This window comes from Periophthalmus magnuspinnatus, chromosome 11 (genome assembly GCF_009829125.3).
Source record: "Periophthalmus magnuspinnatus isolate fPerMag1 chromosome 11, fPerMag1.2.pri, whole genome shotgun sequence".
Classification (NCBI taxonomy): Eukaryota; Metazoa; Chordata; class Actinopteri; order Gobiiformes; family Gobiidae; genus Periophthalmus; species Periophthalmus magnuspinnatus.
Genome location: NC_047136.2, coordinates 27,090,663 through 27,114,330, shown reverse-complemented (window position 1 = coordinate 27,114,330; position 23,668 = coordinate 27,090,663). Strand labels below are relative to the sequence as shown.

Genomic DNA, 23,668 nt, shown 5'->3' with positions numbered 1-23,668 from the left:
CTTTCTTATTCTATAAAGCACTTTGAATTACTTTGTGTACGAATTGTGCTGTACAAATAAACTTGCCTCTCTTTGCCTTGCCTTGGATTAACAAAGTAATTTCATCTTGAAATAATCTAGAATCTAGTTAAAGTGAAGGCCGAGTTAAAGCGGCACATGTTTAAAGTTATGTAATACATATGGTTAATATTCAAAGTTGTGGTTGTCAAATTTGATGGAATTGAGTAACATTTGTACAAATACCCAAATACAATGTTTCAGCACATACATCCACATCATGGACCCTATATATTAATTAAATGTTTTTAGTGGAAAAACTCTACAGGAAACTTACAAAAGTCCACATAGAAAGGAAATCTTTTTGCTGCCACTGTGCCACTTTTACTAGATGCAGTAGCCAAGACACACAGTGCACCAATTAAGCCACAATTAGCACAATAAGCTCTGATATTGTCAGCTATGATTTAGGTTGATTGTACATTTCTCAGTTGTTTCAAATGGAAATGAATGCGATGTATGCATTTTTCCTATTGCCAAAACAGTAAAACTCATCTGAGCTCTTGGCTGTTTGGAGAGAGAAAACAAGACTCAGCAAAGCTTCCTCACGGAGCACTAAGTGGATCAGGCTCTGTTTCCTCCCAGGTAAGGTAAGATTAGCCTGCCTGCCTGCCTGGGAAAAGGGCACAAGTAGGTATTAGCACAGTGACATAGCCCCTCCACTGGCCCTGATGGACTACACCCCGAAGGCAGAATGGAATCAGATAATCAAATTTGCTGCAGTGGACTTATTGTATTATGTAAGTCAAAAGGGAAAATCCCATAGACAGATGAGCCAGTTGGACCAAATGCATGCACTGGGTCAGCTATATAAGTTTTGGTTCCACTTTATTGGTCTGTATAAACACCAATAATTGATAATATGAAGTCATGTCTGGTTCTTGTTATGTAATCCAGACTATCTAACAAAATCAATAGTGAACCATTGGAATAGTTCTGCATAGTTTATAGGCTACTGCAACTAAAACCGCAAAAGAAAAAACAAACATAGTACAGCCACCTGTTACAAAGGTAGAATAAGCAAGAAAAAAAATCACAGAAGGTGTGTTACCCCTCAAATCAACTTGTAAAGTAAAATTAAGGCAATATGTCGCAATGGTAATGGTACTCTGTCATAACTCATCACTGAATCAATCTAACTCAACCTAATTTAAGTGCACGGTGTAACGTTTTTGGTGGAGGGTATGCCACCGGCTCACCTGTCTCCATGGAGATGTGCTTCGTCAATTTTTTGTGTTATATAACTGAGGCAAAACTAAGTATAAACTGATGATTCAAAAGGACATTCACTATCTTTAAAGGTTTGGTTTTCATCATCACATTCACATATCCATTCATTTTCTTTAAACAAAGACTCACAGAATGTCAGATGTATATGTGGGCTATATATTTTTCTTCTTACAGTCAAAACTTGTTGCACTCGTGATGAAAATGACAGACGAGTAACGAGTTAGTGAAGCCCGGCTTGTCACACAGACTGAGGTTTGTGGTGTAAATTTTATGGATGCGTGTACGTTCTTGTAGACACTGGCCTATTTCTGCAGCGCTCTCACACAGCACTGTTGTACCCTGCAGGCAGAGCAAACACTTGGATATGTGCCGCACTGTTTTGACACAACTCTATAGTGGAAGTACAAACATACACACCAAGTATTTTTAACTTGGCACAGTTTCACGCAGTGTGGAGGTGAGGTAGTTATCCCTGCTTTAGCACAAAACGGCCATGTATGCTCTTCGCTCACGCAGGAGGGATCAAGGGCCCTCACGTTACTCTGTATGGGCACATTCACACCACAGCCTTAAGAAAAAACATATTACTATTTCCTTGTAAAATCATTGCGCGAAACTCACAAGCACTTTGAGCTCTGGTCCATATGAAATAAAGGTTAAATTGACTTCCAGCTATATCCTCGGGGAGTGTGTTATCCAAGATGGAGTTGGGGGTTTATTGGTGGAGTTACAGAATGCAAAGGTTCAGTGAAGGGACTGGCGTTACATAAATTCTTGCTTTGTAATGGTTGGTGTCTTGATGTGTGCGGTGCAGATTTTGAGCGTTGTTATTTATTTAGCAATATACTAAAAGCCAGTCAAGTTGCATAAAATAAACGATCATGTGTATCATTCTATCAGTGCTTCAATGATGTCCCTCATATCACAGCACAGCGGCTGTGAGAAGGTTCCAGGCCTTTCTGTGTAGAGTTCTGGGTGGGTTTCCTTTGGGCACTTCGGTTTTCCCTATCAACACAAAACACACTTCCAGCTCTGCTCTAGCCCAGCAACACTGAATGAGCTAAATGCATTTCTCTATGGGGACAATAAAGTGTACCTTGTGATTGGTTTTCCCCTCTGAAAGTCCAACCATTTCTTGCTTAAGCCCATATGTGGATATGCTTGGGTGACTGATTAGTGAGGGTCGAAGATAACAAAGGCACAGTTTGGCAGTCACACATTCATCAGGGCAGCCAATACAAGACCTTTAGACCTGGTTTATTATGATTTCGCTCAAGACTTTGTTGTTTGCGAGGAACCTCCAATCTTTCTGTACCCATTTGAACCCTGACCCATGCGGTGGTAATCGTATCTAGGTCTCATAGCATGTCCTTGCAGTCCTGCCATTTTAACGGAAATGCATAAAGAAGGTGAAATAGCCAGCTTGCAAAGAACCACAGAGTTTGTTCACAGGCAGCCTACAGAAAAGATTCCACATTGCCGACCATATGTAATTAACTCTTTTAGGTAGGTAGCAATAAAACTGCATTCGTCCCTTTTTCTTAAATTCTTTCTTGCCACTGCTGGGACCCAATCTCTCGGGACAGTCCAGCTTTTTGTTTAAATCTTGGTGAAGATCTGGCGGTTTGGGTGAGGAGAGCGAGAGTTGTGAGATGTTGTGGAGGCGCCGGGTGGAAGTGGACAAAAAGAGCGTGTAGTCTGACCATAAACACACAGCTGAGGTGAGGAGTTCAGGCCAAGAGAAGAGATAGGGGTCATTTATGTCAGAAAAAGTATAGAAATATATGACAATACAGCTCCTGCCGCAATGGACAGACACAAAAACAGCGCTTGTTATTTAGCAAAAAGAGCAGTTTCTTTTCTTATGAAAAGTGTGCGGAAGTGCTACTTTACTTGTGTCAGCTCAACAAAAGCAGGGCTGGAAAGTAACTAATTACAAATACTTTTGTTCGGGTAACTGTACTTTTTGAGTGGGTTTTTAAACCAGTTCTTGTATTAATTGAGTAAATCCTATGTACGTATGCATCTATGTAACTAAATATCTTGTATTTACATTTTAAATAATATAAATAAATATATTATAAATATAAATAAAAATAAATAAATAAAAGTTACTGAGTACAGTACAAATCATAATGGGACCATTATTACCCATGGCTGTCTCTGCTCCTTTATGTAGGTGTACCATTGGTCAGATGTAAGAAATATGCAAATTGTGATTTAAAACATCTAAATACAGTTTTACACTTTTTCATTAATGAAGTTTTGTATAAAAGTATTGATATTTAATGTTTAATGTTAATGTTAAAAAGTAACTAGAGTAGTATTTTCCATGCTTACTTTTTACTTAAGTGCACGTTTGGCAGCAGTACTTGTACTTATAATTGAGTAGATTATTATCCATGTAACTGTACTTTTAAGTGAGTACAAATTTTCTTTCCGCCACTGACTAAAAGGTATTTTTGTACATGATATGTGATTCAAATAGCAGTTAACACACCAGGACCTTGGAAGATGGACATTGATACTTAAAAGAGAGAAGAAGCTGCACTACAGTATACGGCAAAGGGATTTAATAGCAGCACATATGCCACAGGCTCAGATAGTGTTGTGCGTTTTATTCCCGACTGCAAATATTTGCTGAATGTCTCTCCCAGCTCTATACCCCAATTTCACATTGCTTACTGTTCTGTCCAATAAAGTCTACAGGGTAAAAACTATTTTTTTAAAAAGCGCCTGGTGAGAGGTAAGTATGCCCATGACAATATATGATAGAATTTAAGGGTAGAACTGACAAAAATTGATTCAATATTTTTACTGGCTTTTTCATTAAAAAGTATTAAGTTCAAACAAGAACATTTTCTTAAAACTTAATCATTACAACTTTTTAATGGCTTCATTCTCACATTTGAACAACATCAGTTTCTCGTTTTAATGTGAAAAGTTTCATATTTGAACAACACCACTTTCTCATTTAACGTGAACATATTAAGCTCATATCCAGTGCAATGGCTACTGGCAAGTCACTTTAAGCAGGTCTGAATGTGCAGTCTTTATGATCTGTAGCAATGCACAGAGGAAGATCGAGACAAGCACTTTTCATTTTGCTTATGTTTAATGACAGGATAGACTGCATGGCCGTCCTAAAAGAACTCAGTCTAGGTCTAGGTCTATAATAAGTTCATAGGTACATCTAAAATGCAGGCCCAGAGCTTATTACAGTAGGCCTACGTCTACAAGTCAGTGGAGTAGGAGTGACATGCAGCCTGTCCTGTCATTAGGCATAAGCAAAATGATCAGCGGTTGGCACTTCCCCTGTGCATTGCTACAGATTATACAAATCACGATATGAAGTGACTTACTCCTCTTCAGTGCATCGAATATGAGCTTAATAATTTCAAACGAGAAACTGATGCCGTTAAAACATGCCAGACCAAACTATCAGCAACAGTTTTATCCCGTCTTTGTTGAACGTCAAGAACGCTCACTCAAACGTTTTCTGAGATTCAGATACAAGATTCAAGATTTTATTGTCATTGTCATAGAAAACAACAAAATTACATTTAGAGTTCCAAGCACTGCATCGTTTTGATGTAAAGTGCAATACAAAAGTTGCAAGAGCCCAGCCAATGACCCCATAAATACCCCAGTGTAAACATTAGCACCATAATAGTGTTGAGTACAGCCCATATGTCATAAACAGTAAAGGTCTAAGCAGCAGCATAAAGAGCGTCTACAGTGCATCACAAAACATACAGTCACTATGTGGAGTTTTTTATGTCATTATGCAACAATGCAAAGTCAAATAGAATGTTTTTGTATTGGTGGGAGTGGATATTGTTCATGGGAGGGAATACAACCTTACTAATAGTCCATATGTCACAATACTGATGGCTCAGTTGTAGTTCACTCTCAGTGTTCTGGGGATGCTGGCACTCCTCAGTTTCCTCATGTAGTAAAGGTGCCATTGGACCTTCCCCACAACTGAGGCAGTGTGAATGCTCCAGAACAGGCCCACAGTCACAGTCACCCTCAGAAATGTAAAGTTGGTCACCCTCTGCCACTTCAGTGCCGACAGAGAGAAGCCGGTGGTTGTTTTGTCCACAATAATCTCCTTGGTCTTGATATTTATGTTATTGCTGTGACACGATGAGGCCAGATGTTTCAGCTCATTTCTGTAGTCTGTCTCATTGTCATGATAATCCGTGATAAAACCGAGCACAATGGTTTCGTCTGTGACTTTGACAATGTGATTAGAGGAGAAAGAGGCAAAGCTGTTATGTGTACACAGAACCCCTGTATTGATGAAAGAGGGGAACAGGTGTGCTTGTTCACCCTGACACTCTGTGTGCAGTTTGTTAAAAACTCCACAGTCTACCCCACAGTGTGGTGTTTAGGCCAAGATGGTGCAGTTTGGACTGGAGTGTGTATGGTTGGATGGTGTTGAAAGATGAACTGTAGTCCACAAAGAGGAGCTGCACATAGGTGTTCTTAATCTCCAGGTGCTCCAGCAGTGTGTGGAGCACAATGGCAAGGGTGTCCCCTGTTGACCTGCTTTCCATATAAAAAAAATGAGATGGGTTGAGTGATGGTGGTATTGCAGCTCTGATGCGTTTGATGACCAGTCTCTCCAGGTATTTGGCAGAGATGGAGGTGAGTGCCACAGGTCTGTAGTCATTTAGACATGTGACATTGGACTGTTTAGGGACAGGGTCTAGTGTAGCTGCTTTGTAGTAGGCTGGGACCCATGATGTGGACAGCGGCAAATTGTAAATGGAGGTGAAGATGTCCGCCAGCTCCGCCGTACAGTACTGTCTTTCAGCACCTGACCTACCACTCCGTCCGGTCTTGCTGCTTTCCTGATGTTGATGCTGCAGAGGACACATCTCACCTCATGTGTGCTCAGGACAGGGGCAAAGTCACTAGAGAGGAGTGGGGCAGGGCAGAGTCTGTATTGTCTCTGTCACAGGCATAAAAGAGGTTTAGGTCTTCAGCTAAAGTGGGACAGTCAGCTGAGGGAGGTGGTAATTTTCTCTTATAGTCCGTGATGGCCCTGATGCCCTCCCAGACCTGCCATGGGTTTGTGGCGGTGTCAAACCTGGCCTCAGTATGCCTTTTTCTGGCTTTACTAATACGCTCCACTTCCATCCGGAGCCATTCACAGTCTGTCATTGTGCTCCGGGCTAGGCCTTTCTCACTGCCACCCTGCAATCCCAAATAAAGTCACCCAAATTTTGCTGCTGATGTCATCCGCACCAGTTCAATGATTGCCCTATAATCAGCGGCCCTCTGCTCTGTGATTGGAGAGCCGCTCACATCTGGCCTCCCTGATCTGAGGACCTGACAGAAATTTTATTTTACTCAAGTTACTTCAGATTTATGGTTTAAACTCCTTCCCGAAAAATGTTTTTTGGCTGCAGATGACGAGACTTTGAGGCTTCAGGCTCAATAATGAAGTACTGTTTTATAATTGACAACTTTGAGTGAATGAAAAAACCTATATTGCCCCGAGGCCAGGGCGATTTGTCTTCATACGAGAGCACATAAAACCACTACACAGAGGCAAGGGAAGACAAAGACCGCATAAGAACACATATAGGCAAATTAAAATAGGCTACAGTCCATGCATCAGAACACTAGGATTACAGTTGAGCAGATGAATACTGCGTGGGAAAGATGTAAGACCTCTCTTGGTCTTTATTCGAAGCAACACATACCTTTGTCCAGATGGTAAGAGATTACTTCCAGACCTCAGAGGATGGTGTGTGTCCACCACAATCATCTGAGCAAGATTTAAAGTTTATTTGTCAGCCAAAAATGAAATTCTGCCAATTTGTTTCCATGAAATTTGACTTTCCTAGAAGTCTGAACACAGCATTCGAGTTCCAATTCAGTTCATTGTCTATTATTGTGCCAGAGTAAAGTCTGCCATAATTTCATAGGCTGTATTGTCTGGCTTCACAGGGGTGAGCTTTTCCTAAAAAACAAAATTATTTGTTTTTTCAATGTTTAAAAACAATGGTCCTCACACCAAATATAAAAAATAGCCAACTGCTCTGTAGCCTGCTGTTGAAAAAGCCAACAACAGCAACATCATCACCTACTAAATAAGCAAGCAGGTGCTTAAGTAGCTGACACAGTCGTTAGTACACACTGTGAATAATAAAGGAGGCAATGTCCTTGAGGTCCTTGAGGAACTCCTGTGTGCTGCATTTACGTAATTTCAAAACTGTACGCAATTGCTAAATATACAGCTCATTTGATTTTAATACTACTAATTATATATTGCATATAATAGGGAACCGCTACAGCAATTTATAGAAATGTCTATCCCTTTCTGATATAAATCCTAATCCCTGTTTTTGAGTGGCTGTTTACCCACATCCATCTAAAACCACCAGCTAAATCCTACACATCTTTAAAGTGTTAAATAGGCAGCGCAGCTTATTTAAATTGAAGGCTTGGATGGGTAATGGGCTTGCGTGGTGCCTGCTGAAGTTGCTGAATTTGGTTGGGATTGAATGGTACATTGTGTAGGCCCATCTCACGACAGATTTAGTGTAATGGCTGCCAGTTATTCCCTTAAGTGCATCCACAGGGGGGCTAAATAAAGCTTAATAACCGCTCTGCCACAACACGTTCAGCAGACCATCATTAACAGTCATATACTCAACTCTGCTCAAGGTTTTGCAGCTGTCTAAAGGAAAAGGCTGTGAAAGGGAAAACAATGGGATTTTTTAATGTAAATATTAAAGGTGTACTATGTAACTTTTCTGGTGGAGAGTCTGCCACCTGCTTGTCTCCATTGAGCCTAAAATGTTCCACAGTATTGTATTATAAATTTTGCAATTGGCTAATAGTTCAGAACTTTAGACATCAAACTCACTAACAAAAAGGAGGAGCACAATGATAACAGGGTTGACACTATGATAAGATAAAAATGTGGTTTTAATGAGCACCTTGTTAGAATGCATGCAGAGCAGGTTGGTAGCCTGGTGAGTAGGGGGCTGTCACTAGCATGATGGGACCCTGTGGTCACCAGTCTGTGGGGGACCCTGATGTCTGACCCTGCACCAGCCCTGTCACTGCACTACACATCAGCTGTCCACTCAGGGAGGAGAGAAGAGGACCAGAATAAAAACACTGCATGTAACCGTACAGCAGTGGGTGCCAGTACTATAACACAATGACAAGGTAGGCAGTTGATTTAGCCTTTACTGCACGAATTTGGTTATTTGATTTACTATTTTAGTCTGGATTTATTCAAAGTTTTGGCTCATTCCACTATAACCACCACAAAGAGCTATTCAGATCTATTCAGGAAGATAATTCTGTATTTATTCAATTATTTTGAGGAAAAATCAAGAAATTGTTAAACACTTTACTCTAAAATGCCCCGACAATGTATAGGTCCAGTCATATTTTAATATATTAAGATAAATAACAACAATTACAACAACAAACAAACAGCAACGTAAGGGACACAATAAAATGGAGCAAAGGATCATGGTCTAGGTAGTTTCTAGAACACTTGTAACATTGCACATGGTGGTTATTCATATATAGTTTTTAATTTTAATTTAATTTTTGTTTTAATTTCTGGTTGCTACTGGTTTGTTTTAGCTTATTTTGGGAAATTGTTACTATGGAAACATTCCTGAAATGTTCCAAGTCTGTGTCCACATGTGGCTGCTTCATGTGGAGGGTCAGGGGTCAGTGGGTCATTCACCCTGGTTGCCCTCTATGTGTGGGGCAGAATGGTAAGTTTTAAGGTCAAAGGTCATGGACAAATTGTAACTAAACTGATGTGGAACTGACACAACAGATAAAATCCATGTGTTAATGAGACACAGTAAGGATTGATTGCCTCTTGATGAAATGTTGAGTGTAGAAAATGATACTTAGTATTTAGTAGTTGGACTGTTGGTAATATGTGCAGTTTTTCAGTAGGCACCCCTTGTTATTGTGTAAGGCATGTATAAAGAGCTGGAATGTGTAGGATACAGATTAGATATGTATCTGTCCAACCTTTATAAAATGGTGAAACAAGACAGTAAAGTAACTAGCATTTCAAAAACAACAATATTGGTTGTTCAAGATAGATTTTTAAAGAAATATATGGTTTTAAAATTTGATGGATAAATTGTTGACATTATAATTTTAATTATATCAAGTTTTTTTTTAAGAATCCATAGTTTATTTCCTGTCTTATCTCGGAGGCTCTACTTTGTAAGGGGTTTGCATTCTACTACATTACTGAGCCAATAACACATTCAAGAGCTTCATTCTAGACTTTGTCTCACCAAGCTGCTTAGACTCCAGAACAGTGGAGGCAGACAGATGATGCAATAACAGTGCCCCCTACTGATACATTTCAAACATACAGTGCTGTTTCAGGTGTTGTGCAGACTACATAGTTTTGATTATCTTTATGGAATGATTTAGGTGTCAATAAGCATTAGCCCACTATCTCAAAGATTGCATTGCAGTGTGCTGTTTCGACACAATAGCCCTGACTCCAACACAGACGAGCTTTTATTAAGATTTATAAATCCTAAATAAGTCTGACAATACCAGGACTGAATGTATAGATTTACAAATGTCATAGGTAGTTAGTTAGAAAAAATAAAATAAATGAACTCTTTCATAATAACATTGAGTCTACCTGTATATACGTTTGCATTTATGATTTTTGTTGTTTTATTTCATCGTGATATTTTCTTTTTTACTTTTACCCATGATAGGAGAATGTCCTGCTGCTCGTGAATACTCCATTGTTGTCGTGTGCTCAGAGCAGAGGAGCAGAGGAGCAGGCAGAGGAGCAGAGGAGCAGTCAGGCGCCAGGCTGTGTGGTCCAGGCCGTGAGCTCCAGACACGTGTGAGGATCCGGAGTGAGCACAGACCTCAGACTCTGTGAGGGACACAGATCAAGAAAAGCTGGCTGCTACACTACGTCGGATTTTACTCAGATCAGCGATTAATTTATTTCATTGCAGACGGTTTTGTATCGAAAGTAAAGCCCTGGTAAGGAATGATCGTGATGCTGATGGTGAAGTTGTAGGCTAGTTGGTAAAGTTGCAGTAGAGCATTAGAGTGTGCAGCTCTGTCTGCTGCTTCCTGCTGTATGATGTGCTTAAGCCTTCATTAAGTTTCGGTTTTATTTTATTTTGATTGTATAAAGCTCTTAATAGTGATGTCATATAATAAATGCTTTACAAATTTTAATTCACAATTTGAGTTTATAGTGTGTATTTGTGGTATGTTATAGATCTGTTTGTGTCTTTATTTTGTAAACCGGTCGAGCTGCATTGTGCTCATGTGCTAGCTTGATTTAGCACAGGATGTCAGCCGCGCTCTCCTTTACATTTTATCACTTTATTGGTTACTTTTTGTCATGTACATTTCTACTCGTCGTTCTGTTAAGTTCATAGTTTTAGTGATTGTTTTTTTTTTTGTTTGCCTGTGCACCAGTGTTTACCTCCTTAGGTAACCTCAGCAGCTAGCCTAGCCTCTCGTGGCGCGGCAATATTGTGGTGTGTTAGTTTTTTTGTGCGGGGTTTCCTGTAAGAGCGGTGCACGCTGATTTAATGCCCTTATAATAACGGTGAATGAAACAGCGTTAATATCTGGGCTGTGAAGTAAATAATAACAAATGCACCATGTGCACATGCTGGTATTCACTAAGGGGGTTAGTAGGGTTAGTTATTATTATAGAGTTCCTTTTCCTTTGCCTCGAGGCAGCGCGTTGTTACACGCTCATATGAGCTTTTGTTTTAGGCTATTTAGTAGTTCCGGGTTTGATGAGAAAAGATTATTTAATAGGAACACTTTTTAATAGAACAGTTTTAAGGCTTATGATAAGAATAGTAGTTTAGGTCTTGTATATTTTACAGTAGATTGTGGGATTTATTTTGTAAATGTAAACTATAAGAAAATGCCATCAAGCTTTGCCAGTCTGCAGTGTTCCACAGTATGGCATTAGCTTCTATCTCCATGGAGACAAGCTGGTGGCAAGCCCAGTTGACAGACACCAGAAAGGTTACAGAGTGCACCTTTTAAAGTTCAGCCCAAATTATTTTAACAACCAACTTTCACTGACATCTCAGTTCATATTTTGAGTCAAAGGGATACCAGTATTGATGCACCTGAAATACTGAACGTGACCACACTGTATTCACTTTTATTCTGCATATTTGTTCATATTTTACATTTTGTTTGATTTAAGATACCAGAGCCCAGAAGGACAATGAAGTACATCCTTGTAACTGGTGGCGTCATCTCGGGCATTGGCAAAGGCATTATAGCGAGCAGTGTGGGCACCATCTTGAAGTCTTGCGGTTTACATGTGACAGCTATTAAGATCGATCCTTATATCAACATAGACGCTGGAACCTTCTCACCATATGAACATGGTATGGGAATGACAATTTTCAATGTATACGCCCAATCACTAGGGTTGTTCTTAATGTTTCCTTGTATCTTCAGGGGAAGTTTTTGTGCTGGATGATGGAGGTGAGGTAGACTTGGATCTTGGGAATTACGAGAGGTTCCTGGACATCCGACTCACCAGAGACAACAACCTGACCACGGGGAAGATTTATCAGTCAGTCATCAACAAGGAGAGAAGGGGAGACTACCTCGGAAAAACAGTGCAAGGTTGTTGTCACATTTGGTTTCTTGAGAAATAAAAATATGTATAATTTGGAAGAGATTCTCAATATTTTTAATTTGTTTTTTGCAGTGGTTCCACATATAACAGATGCAATTCAGGAGTGGGTTGTGAAGCAGGCCAAAATTCCTGTTGATGATGATGGTGTAGAACCTCAAGTTTGCGTTATAGAGGTTAGTCTGAGAAGTCTTGTTAAGTTGTATATTTTCAGTAAAAATCATGTTGTGATCATTTTGGCTGTGTTTGCTTTTAGTTAGGAGGAACTGTTGGAGACATTGAGAGCATGCCTTTTATTGAGGCCTTTAGGCAGTTCCAGTTTAAGGTCAAGAGAGAGAACTTTTGTAACATCCATGTGAGCTTAATCCCACAGGTTAGAAAATTGTTTCTCAATCTTTTAAAAATACCTTACCCTATACCTTAATAAAACCTATTGAATGTATAATTTATGTTATTTTGTTTTTCAGCCCAGTGCGACTGGGGAGCAGAAGACCAAACCCACCCAGAACAGTGTGAGAGAGCTGAGAGGACTGGGTCTGTCTCCTGATCTGGTGAGTCATGTTCACAGTTGGTCTGTCACTGTGACTGATGTCTGAGCAGAGATAGAGACTATCGAGGTGAAAGAATAGTGCCGAGTTTTGTACAATGATTGTTTTCTGATATTGACATATGATGTTTTCTAGCATGTCAATTTTTGTGTTGTTATTAATTTATAATTAAATCACACGCAATGTTGCAGCTCCTCACCTTCTGCAGTATCCAAATATACATGTCTTTAAAAATGGAAGAAAAGGAAATAGAATTTTGAGTGCAGATGCTACAAGTTATATGGGTTATTGATGAATTTACGTGTTGTGAAACTTCATTTGTGTGTTTCTCGTGACGGTAATAAGCTCATCATGTGTGCTTGTTCCTCAGATTATGTGTCGTTGCACAGCAGCTTTGGAGACTTCTGTTAAAGAGAAAATTTCAATGTTCTGCCATGTTGCACCAGAGCAGGTAGAAACTTGTCTCTTTTTGGAACAAACTTAGAATCTTTTTTCCAGATCTAAATGCATGTTGTTTTTCAGGTCATCTGTGTGCATGATGTCTCGTCCATCTACAGAGTTCCTTTACTGTTGGAAGACCAGGGAGTGGTGGGATACCTGAGTCGTAGACTCAACATGCCCATTGAGACACGCCCCAGGAAGATGCTTACCAAATGGAAGGAGATGTCTGACAGGTTAGTCACAACAGCAGAATGCCATGTTTTAATCCTAAATTAATAAATTCAGAGACAAATGGATGTTTGCATTATCTTCACAGATCAGACAGATTGCTAGAGCATTGTTCCATAGCCCTGGTGGGAAAGTACACCAAGTTTTCAGACTCTTATGCCTCTGTTATTAAAGCCCTGGAGCACTCTGCTCTGTCCATTAGCCACAAATTAGAAGTCAAAGTAAGTGCTCCTGTTGAAGTCGGACTTTTGTATAGGTTGCTCAGGTAATACAATGTACAGCGCTGTTGAATGCATTCATTTATTGTAGTTCTTCTCCTTTAGTACATAGACTCTGCATCTCTTGAGCCAAGCGCCCTTCATGAGGAACCTGTAAAATACCATGATGCCTGGCAAAAACTCTGCAGTGCTGAGTAAGAAAAATGGCGTACTTATTGCTGTAAATGATCATTTATTCAGTATAACAATCGGGTTTGCCTTTGCACTTTCAGCGGTATCCTGGTTCCTGGAGGCTTTGGTGTCAGGGGAACTGAAGGCAAGATTCATGCCATTGCCTGGGCCAGGAAACAGAAGAAGCCTTTCCTAGGTAACAAATGAGGACCTTCTATATGCATTGATTTAATATGTTTTATATTTATATATTTTTTGTGCAGGTGTGTGTTTGGGAATGCAGTTGGCTGTATGTGAATTTGCCAGGAACACACTTGGTTGGAAAGGTATGATATATATATAATGAAATTATGTATAACTATGTCAGTACTATGATCCAGTAGTCATAAAACATCTGATTAAGCCTGATATATAAAATTTTATTTTTGTTTTACAGATGCAAACTCAACAGAATTTGACCCAGAATCTAAACACCCAGTGGTGAGTTAAACATGATGTTCTTGGTTATGGCTTTTAAGTTGAATTGACTAATTTGACTGCATGTTTTTGTTACAGGTGATAGATATGCCAGAACATAACCCTGGTCAAATGGGCGGCACAATGAGGTTAGGGAAGAGAAGGACCATCTTTAAAACTAACAACAGCATATTACGTAAGGGAATCAAAGTGGATATTGACATGGAAAGATTTTAATGTATTTGTAGTGATGTACTTATCTTGTTATAGGTAAGCTCTATGGAGATGCAGAATATGTTGAAGAAAGACACAGACATCGTTTTGAGGCAAGTGTACTCACTCTTAATATGTATAGCTAAACTTAACTGGATGTAGTGATAAGTTTTTCTCTTCCTGATTTAGGTCAATCCAGAGCTCAAGAGCCACTTTGAGGAGAAAGGTTTCCGATTTGTTGGTCAGGATATTGAAGGGGAACGGATGGAAGTTATAGAATTGGATGGTACATGGAAATACAGGTTTAATGCTTTTAAGTAAATGGGTCATAGCTTTAACACTGAAATGGCGTTTTTATCAGATCATCCATATTTTGTCGGAGTCCAGTACCACCCAGAATTCACCTCACGCCCTATCAAGCCATCACCACCTTATCTTGGATTACTCCTGGCAGCAGCGGGGAAGCTTCCGAGCTACTTGCAGAAAGGCTGCAGACTGTCTCCACGGTACGTTGACGTTTTATGCTTCTGGTTATGTAAACAAACATGTGTACACTTGTATTTACCTAACATTTATACTTCTTTTACAGAGATACATACAGTGACCGAAGTGGAAGCAGCACACCTGACTCTGAAATCTCAGAGTTGAAGTTGCCATCAATTTCTAATGAATAAAGTGTGGTTTATTTTAAATGACTTTTTACACACCTCAAAATATTTTCTCATTTTATAGATTTAATCCTGTTTAATTAGCCGCTTTCAGCAGTAGAGGTCATGGTGCTCTAAACTGTCCCCCCCATTTATCAGAGGTTTGCAAATCTTTGACAAATAAGTGAGCCAATCGAGTCCATGTGTCAAACTGTGTGCCACTTTAAGTCACATGACTGACATCTCCCATGTCATTTTGTGTGGCCTGTGTCAGGAGCACTGAAGCAGATTGTGTAGTGCAAGGGTATGACAGTGTTGCTGTCCATCACAAAAAAGCCTATTCTGTGTGGGCTCATTTTGATCAGTCCCAAGAGGCGCTCAGTGCAGATCTGCTGAAAGCAGTTTCTGTATTTTTTTTTTTTACAACCATACACCTCATCATGCATCACTTATAGCAATTAACAGCCTATTGTAGAATGAGTCTTGGTCAGTTCTTTCATTTGTTGGATATCAGCACATCTAACACAAATTAATGTTAACGTTCCTCAAAAAGCCCTTTAACGCTGCTGCATAGGGAAGGTGATTCTTAAACCACCAGATGGCGCTATAATGCAAGTGTTGCACACACCTTGAGGCGTCATTAATGGGCCTCAAACTAAAGCCAAACCCAGTTCAGTGTGACAGTATTCCATGTAACTAGTGCAGCAAAGCCAACTACACGTTATATGGGGGCAATTCAGCTAGAGGCCTGGTGCAGGAGTGCCATTGCATAGGTACCACCAGTGGCACTTTAAAAACTTTCAGTGTCATTTTAGCCCTGGAAAGCCAAATATTTTCTAGGTGGTACAACAGGCAATTCAGTGAAACATGTAGACATTTTGCCATTTGCAGTCATGAGTTTATTGATCTCATCTCATTACACTTTCTAGAAATGGTGAGATGTCAAACAATTTGATCATCTTGAGCACTTCATCCAGATATCCTCCCCTCCCAGGACCTGAAAAAACAAGTTGCTCAGTAAAATGTATTCACTTTTACCACAAAGCATCATAGTACAGCTGATCTCAGTCCCATATCCGCGAGCTTCATCCAAAAGTCACCATTAATTTTGGGGTCATCATTGATCAGAAAATGAACAGCCTCTAAAAACCATGTTGCTCACCTCGAAATTGGGCTAGTAGGGGACAGGTTCATGCCAGTCTTTAAACCTCCTTGTAATTCTATTAAAAAAAAAATTAGCCTAGGGTTACAACTGAGAAATGTGTCAACTATATTGAAACAGTGCATTTGTTGGACAGTTGAGTGGCTGCTGACAGCACAGAGGGGCCACAACAGTCAAAGACCACCCAATGTTCTGGCATGCACTTGGAGAACCAGCACTACAAGCAAGTGCAGGTCCTTAGGATAGCATGCCTCCCCCCATAGTCTACACGGCATTTCTGAATCCAGGATTTACCTGAACAACAGACTTTGTGACCAGATTCCTTCACATGTTGCTCACAGCTTCCTTAAGAAAAAAATTAATTAAATTAAAATGCAACATTTCAGACATAAAAATCATACTTGAGGTCTAGTGTGGCTCAGGTAGAGTACATTAAAGGTCTCATCACCTTTATCAGTGAGGGCAAGTGTGTCATCAACGCCATTAGACTAGCAATAGAAAGCATGTTCAAGTTACCTTATAACTAACTCCTTTTAGAAATTCATTCAGGACTCATGTTTTGTCATCTCCATGGTCCATTGAGGGGCCGCACCTACACAAGACACCATGATTAATACAAACACAAAACTAGCACTTTTTTGATAATGTCCTTTCCCTAAATGTTGCTGAGACAGTTACACTGAACTGAACAGCGACCGTCGGTGAAAGTATTCATTTTGGCATCCTTTTGACCGTCCTCTGCTACTAAAGAACATGAACGGCTTCGATAGGTGCCTTCAAGTTGTATAAAAGTAATACTTACCACTTTTCTACAGCCTCCATTCCAGTGTCTTTTAATACGTTTAGATGACTCATAGCTGAAAAAGAAAATACACACGTTTTACCATTTAGATCGCATTGTGAAGCATGCATTTTACTAAGACGAGTTATAACATGCAGTCTGCTGTGCCATGTGGTCTGCAAAAAAGCGCCAATGAAAAATGTAGCCAAGCTTTAGCAATTCGCAGTGAAAAATAACGGCCAAATATGTCTGTAATCCCTCAGTTACAGCGGACAAATATGCACAATTATACAGGCATCCAAAGCCACTGACACAGTACAAGTTGCTAGCCCTCGCTTGTTAGCATAGCAGCACGAGTTAGCTTTGGCCTGTTATTTTCATCCGACTTGTTTCCCTCACTTCTACAAGACTAAAACCATGAGCTTTTTACGCGCTGAAATGATAACAAACCAAGATAAACGTACATACCTTGAAACAATTTAGGAGATTGAATTCGACCCTTCTCCCAGAAACCACGAGGGTAAAAGAGACTGAAAAACTGTCAGCACGCGCCTATATACCCCAGCGCCTTCCCACTCCTCGCTGATTGGTCCGCTGAGCTCATGTGATAAAAGGCATTCTGGGATATGTAGTTTGTTGTGCGTTCTGCGTAATAACTGCGTTTGTGTTGTCCCAGCACCGCACTTAAGATGCCGTACACATACACAACGATATTTAATCAGGGTTTATCCCTTCTCAGAGTCGCAACACCGTTCAAAACATGCACAACTGCTGTAAATGTGCCGTCTATGTGTTTCCCGAGCCTATTTCAGAACCACGGACAGCGACCTCTCTCTGACTACTATTTGGACTCTGCAGGATAGGCCCATTCAATCAACACATGAGCAAAAAGGAAGCATAAACTACAACGTGAAATGATTTCAGAAAGGGAAAGGAATGTGTGAACGCGCGTGACACGTAGCAGACTTGTGACCCAGATCTGAGTAGAGTTTTACGGCTTAAAATATCAATAGGGCTTATCTTTTTGTTCTTATAATTGGCCTCTGTGACTGTAGGTTTATAGTGGCCCGTGGTGGAGCAGAGGTACATGCGTCACGTGATTTGCGCCGTGGTTCGCCTGCTGCGCGCTCCTTCCTCCAGAGCAGCGCACGCACGGACACCAGCACCAGTCTGGGCTCCATGTAAACATTTTGTGGGGGGCTTTTGTTCCACGCACGCTAGTCATGCCATGGATATTTTGTGGCAATACCAGTTTAGGATCATTCTGCTCGGGGACTCCACAGTGGGCAAGTCGTCGCTGCTGAAGCGCTTCACGGACGGTATTTACAGTGATGTAGCAGATCCCACGGTCGGCGTAGATTTTTATGCCCGATCCCTCGATATCGAACCCGGGGTGAAGATAAAGCTGCAGTTGTGGGATACAGCCGGACAGGAGCGATTCAGGTGAAGAATCTCTGTAAAATAACCCATCTGTTTGGTATTGCATTACATGGCATTTTTTATCATGGGGATTTGACGTTTAATAATGGAGGGGCAGAGGCGTACTCATCTATAGGGGACAAAACCACACAAATATCGCCTCAGCTCACAACCTGCACATGCAAACTCAACCAGCCTAGCATAAATAATTCTAAGCTTATATATAAAAATCATATATAGGCTTAGAAAAAACACAATACATGATGTCCAGAAATGCACTCACTCATAATGGCCTCCAACAACAGCAGTGATAGCCTTGCAACATTACATTATGGCACTATAGCTACTAAGCCTACAACAAAATAGTTAAAATACACGTGCAAGACTCAAAATTGATGTTATGTGGCTAAATTTAAAACTAAAGCTGTGTGTAGTGTCCACATTTAAACCATTTCTATTGCTTTGCCTGCCTAACAGACAGTATACAGAGACAAATTACATACAACTAACGTGTTGATGATGCAATCTGGACTTGCACTAAAGTCTACCCTATCTTGAACAGCTGATGTGATAAAGGGGACGTTTGAAAACCAGGTCAGGGCATGATTATTACCAACCCTGGTCTTGTGTTGTCCCGGCCTGTGCATGAAAAAAATCACATTGCATCACTGTTCCATTCATTCACGGATGATGGACATTTCTGCATCCTCCACAGAATCTTGCCTCCGCTTGTCTTTATGCTCTGGGAATCTACAGTCTCCTAGGCAACGGAGACTGCAACAGGAGGATGACAAGTCTCAAATGTGGTCCCTCTTGCCTGTTGATTGCTCTGTTTCATGTGTAGCCGGCTGTCAAAGCATTTCTTAGTTGGTTAGATCTCCTTTGCTTTTGAAATCCAGACTTCTGACGAGAGGTTTTTCCACAGGCTCGCTTTCACTTTCTCTTTGCTAAGATGGAATGAAAAACTGAAACAAATAACAGTTCATGATGTGGTCTTAATACACTAATCAAACCTGAAATTGCATTAAAAATACTGCTGATTTTGTTCATTTAATGTTATTCTAAACCTTTAAATTAATACTTGGTGCGGAATAGCCTGCAGACCAAAACCAGGGAAAACTAAAGCCATCTGCTGACCTTTACCCCCACAGACCTTTTGTTAACTTTCTATGAGTCAATTGCCTAACAAAGAAGCTATAAAGAAGCCGGTGTCACTAAAGACACTAGCAATCCTTGTTTTGGAATGCAAAATGGCAGGAGAAATTAGCCTAATCCCAATTGAAATGTTTGCATAAAATAGTTTTCCCAGGTTAAACAGTTGCATGAAAGTGTGGAGTAATGATAACAGCTAACCACACTGGTTTGTAGCCGATCATGTGACATTATGTTAGTTCAGCAGTTTAACGTTTTATTCATAAAGTAATGCTTCCCTTTATTGTTCTTGTCAGACTAAACCCAGCCCTAGTAAATAGAAAAGTAGTTACAACTCATGGTTGTCCCAGGGACAAAACAAAACAAAACTAGGAACTGAGACTATAATGGTATTAAATCTATCTCTATTTTAATGTAATCACACTTTTTAGTTCCATGCACTCAAGATAATAGAAAAATGTGGACTTCAAACTAATCTAATTAGTTTTTTAAGAAAATGTTACCCTAAACACTACAAATGAAGAGCACAGTTTGAGAAACACCGATCTAGCGCTAACCATTAGTTTCTCTCTCCTCTGCAGATCCATCACTACCTCCTACTACCGTAACTCCGTAGGCGGCCTGCTGGTGTTCGATCTGACCAACCGCAAGACGTTTGAGCACGTGAGGGACTGGCACAAGGAGGTGAGCGAGCACATCCTGCCCCACCACATGGTCTACATCCTCATCGGCCACAAGAGCGACCTGAACAAGGAGCGCAAAGTCAGCCGCGACGAGGCAGAGCAGCTGGCCGCAGACCTGGGCATCCGCTACGTGGAAACCTCGGCCAAGTGCAACAGCAACGTGGACCGTGCCTTCGAGCTGCTCACCAGGGACATCTACGAGCTCATGAAGATGGGAGAGATCACCACCAGAGACGGATGGGACGGGGTCAAGAGTGGTCTGACCGCCAAGGTGCTGTACCCGGCCGACGAGGAGGAGGAGCTAGCCAGAGCAGCTCCGGAGAAGGGCTGCCACTGCTGACTGCTGAAGGACGGTGATATGGTACGGGTCAGGAAGGTGCTGTGGGGGTCTGCTGAGGGGAGCTGGCTGGACACTGAAGAGTGAGGTGTGCAAAGCAGTCCTGTAAACAGCGAGGGTCATACAAGATTTATTTTTCATTGATTGATTGTTGATGCAAAAATGTTCAACGTAAACCCTGACTTTACATGAGTTACTAAATAATATATATTGTGCCAAAATATGATAAAACATTGGGCCAGGGTCCGTCTTTTCCAGGTCACACATAGACATACTCCAGAGAATAATAATTTGTTTTCTTCAAATTAAATAAACATACATTTTTCAAAAGGCTCCTTATAACAGTCATGCATCTTTGGAAAACAGACCATCTGGCACTGTCTAAAATTAGAAACTGTTATTTCCAGTGAACACAAACTAAAAACAGAAAAGGACACTTAGTATGTTGACTGCTGACTAACCTGTACCATACCACTCAGATGGAAACTGTCCACGCTCCTACTAGTTCTCACAACCAGCCTTCCAACAGACAGACTGAGGCTGAGTACTGCTTGTTTCACCTCCATCACCGTCACCATGTGCTCTGTGGGACTGGCCTGATAGAGGACCAGTGTAGAACCTGTCGTGTCTCCAAACCACGTGATGAAGCATGTTGGACTGTGTTCTGTTCAGAGGAGGGAGCTCAGTCTTTGTGGCTGCAGTTGGCGGACTCCTAACAGAAAGTCTATGAAGTCTTCAGCCTGGTATCACATCAATGTTTTACTGCACTGTGTGGGTTTCCATGTGAATTAGCTAACCATCTTGTGACTGTACCATTGTAAATACAACTGAAATCTATTGAGATGAAAGCGGAAAAGGTCAGTGACTGCTGTCTGATGAGAACAGATGCGCTCTCCGCTCTATGTCACAAAGTCAATGCTTAAAGCTCTAAGTGCGCCTATGCCATACTTAGACTCTTCATTCTGTTAATAGATGATTGTTTTGTAAAAGAAATGTAGCTGTAGGTAAGATATCTAGAGTAAGACTGAAACATAGTTTCATTAAAATATTTGTATTATTAATGCAGGTGCACAAAGTCAAAGTTTTAACAAGCTTTTATCAAATGTTAGTATTTGATTACAGTTTAAAGCTGTAGTTATTTTTACAATCAAGCTCCAAACAGTGTCCCCTTCAAAAAGAAAAGAATACTACTTCCGTAGACACGAAAAAGACATAGTGGCCATTTTTAGTTAATTGTAAAAAAGAAAAAGAATGCTTTTGTTTTACCTGTTCAATCACAGACACATATTAGACATATTAGTTCAAATTTAAATCCTATGTCTGAAAAATGTGACTGATAACACTAGCGCTTGAACAACTGGGGGCAGTGTAGATGGAGAGTGGGTTTCTCTCATTTAACCAACCGTTCATCCTTTACAAACTGTGGTACACTTTTGTCTAAAACTTCTTCTATTTAGCAATTCCCATACTACTAATAAAACAAACTACTGAAGTGTCATCAACATTGCCAAAATATACTCAAGTTCACCTCTTCAGTAATATAGGCCTACACAATAACAGACTCAAGTCAGGTTTTTAATTACATTGATGTACAAATCTAAACTGCTATTGAAACACATTAAAACCCAAATCAGTAGAACAAATTATGAAGAAACTCTTCCTATGCTCATGTGTATGTTCAAATAGTCACAAGCAGAGCATTAACATCATAAGCAGTTTTGGATTAACTGATTTCACAAACAATGAAATGCATTCATATAGAAATCCACTAGTTTAATCTGTGTTCATACTTAAATTTAAAAATACTCAAAAGATGACTTGATACTGCCTGACTGAATCACTATTTGCCAGTAAGTTACGCTATTGTCTTTAACCTGGACCTCATTTTGAGCGACAGTATGTATTATTTTTGCCTAAACTATGTATTTCCGTAGTTGGAATACTACCCATATGCCATTTTGCATCAACCCTTTACTACTACAGCTATTACTATAAAACAAAGATGCTTACTTATGATAGCATGGGTTGACGACAATCAGATATGGTGTTTTATTTTCACTGAAAAAATATTTCATATTATTTTTTCCCTGTTTCTAATCCAAACAACTGTAAATTATTGTCTGTGGTCGTCACCTATATATTCTAAAAAAAAGTATATGCCATTATTCCACCAATAGACACTATTTCACATGTAATATACACATTACATAGGCCTATATAAGTGTGAGCAGAGTGCATTTTTGCAATAACAATAGTAAGAGTATGGTCTACTACAAACTGACAGACTGAATCAAGCTGCTTCATCTTCTGTACTGAAAAAATAATAATAACATTATTTATTTTATATATTGTGTTTAAGGGAATTGCCTTTTATTCACTGTCATTTTAGGGATTGGTTTAAAATAAATACATAGATGTTTGATGAAGGTGTCTGGACTTGTTTGTGCTGTCTTGCGCCCTCTTGTGGCGATTGTGTGAAATGGTATGACCCACTTACTGCTCTTGGGAAAATTACATACAATGCTTAGAAAATGATTATAATTCAGCTATACTAACATTTATTATTATTTATACTTGTATAGTTATAATATTTGTATATGATACTAGTCATGACAGCCTACATCTGAGGTTCCCAACGTTTATTACCTCCTAAACTCAGTCCGACTACTCCTCAACCCGGGTACTAGGTAAATAAATCTGTTTTTGTTGTGGTTTTGAGTTTGTCATTTATTTCTATCATATTTTCTTGTTTTAACTGATTAAATTGATATAAGCCCAGTTGACTCGCCACTATTTAAGTAATGTGGATAAATGACACTATCTACAAGTATTTTTACTTCTCTACAGCCAACTAATTGTATTATTATTATTATTATTATTGTTGTTGCTGTTGTTGTTGTTGTTGTTGTTGTTGTTGTTGTTGTTGTTGTTGTTGTTGTTGTTGTTGTTGTTGTTGTTGCTATTATTTAGAAGAAACCAACGTTTTCCTGGGAAGTATCAACGCCGCACAGTGGCAGAGCCAGAGACCACCAATGAGGGAGCAGACGAGTGCATTTCCCCGCCCTCTTTTTTACCCATGATGCCTTTTGCACAGAACGGTGAAACAAAACATTACGTCTCTTTAAAACTGTGTACAGCTAGGGCATTTCCTGATATGATGTTTTACTACTTTGTTTTCCATCCATTACTCATCTCAGAATAACACATCTCTCACGTAACTTTAGTTGATTTAACGCAGGGCGGATAAAACCCTGAGCGA

The 23,668-nt window shown here is 40.0% G+C and overlaps 2 protein-coding genes, 1 long non-coding RNA gene and 3 other non-coding genes across 6 annotated transcripts; 2 read left to right on the top strand and 4 right to left on the bottom strand.

Annotated features, from left to right (window-relative positions):
- Positions 1 to 10,080: 10,080 nt before the first annotated feature.
- LOC117378623 (CTP synthase 1) lies at positions 10,081 to 14,933 on the top strand. The gene is made up of 18 exons (XM_033975264.2): positions 10,081 to 10,311; positions 11,513 to 11,699; positions 11,773 to 11,943; positions 12,029 to 12,129; positions 12,210 to 12,326; positions 12,421 to 12,504; positions 12,872 to 12,952; positions 13,024 to 13,175; positions 13,259 to 13,391; positions 13,494 to 13,582; positions 13,661 to 13,755; positions 13,823 to 13,885; positions 13,996 to 14,039; positions 14,115 to 14,211; positions 14,286 to 14,341; positions 14,418 to 14,514; positions 14,590 to 14,734; positions 14,818 to 14,933. Exons 2-18 carry the CDS (start codon positions 11,534 to 11,536, stop codon positions 14,900 to 14,902), a joined length of 1,776 nt encoding a protein of 591 aa, XP_033831155.1. The 5' UTR covers positions 10,081 to 10,311; positions 11,513 to 11,533; the 3' UTR covers positions 14,903 to 14,933.
- An 827-nt stretch (positions 14,934 to 15,760) lies between these two features.
- Positions 15,761 to 17,336, bottom strand: LOC117378624 (uncharacterized). Its single transcript, XR_008648897.1, has 5 exons — positions 17,287 to 17,336; positions 16,840 to 16,894; positions 16,554 to 16,629; positions 16,038 to 16,382; positions 15,761 to 15,872 (listed from the first exon to the last, which is right to left on the bottom strand). It is a non-coding gene; the product is annotated as an uncharacterized LOC117378624 (long non-coding RNA).
- LOC117379171 (small nucleolar RNA SNORD99) lies at positions 15,932 to 16,004 on the bottom strand. Its single transcript, XR_004542053.1, has one exon. It is a non-coding gene; the product is annotated as a small nucleolar RNA SNORD99 (small nucleolar RNA).
- On the bottom strand, positions 16,161 to 16,290 carry LOC117379165 (small nucleolar RNA SNORA44). The gene has a single exon (XR_004542047.1). It is a non-coding gene; the product is annotated as a small nucleolar RNA SNORA44 (small nucleolar RNA).
- LOC117379177 (small nucleolar RNA SNORA16B/SNORA16A family) lies at positions 16,680 to 16,815 on the bottom strand. The gene has a single exon (XR_004542059.1). It is a non-coding gene; the product is annotated as a small nucleolar RNA SNORA16B/SNORA16A family (small nucleolar RNA).
- Positions 17,337 to 17,962: 626 nt separating the features above from the next.
- rab42a (RAB42, member RAS oncogene family a) lies at positions 17,963 to 22,833 on the top strand. Its single transcript, XM_033975213.2, has 2 exons — positions 17,963 to 18,261; positions 19,971 to 22,833. The coding sequence occupies exons 1-2, from the start codon at positions 18,047 to 18,049 to the stop codon at positions 20,410 to 20,412; spliced, it is 657 nt and encodes a 218-aa protein (XP_033831104.1). The 5' UTR covers positions 17,963 to 18,046; the 3' UTR covers positions 20,413 to 22,833.
- The last annotated feature ends 835 nt before the right edge of the window (positions 22,834 to 23,668 follow it).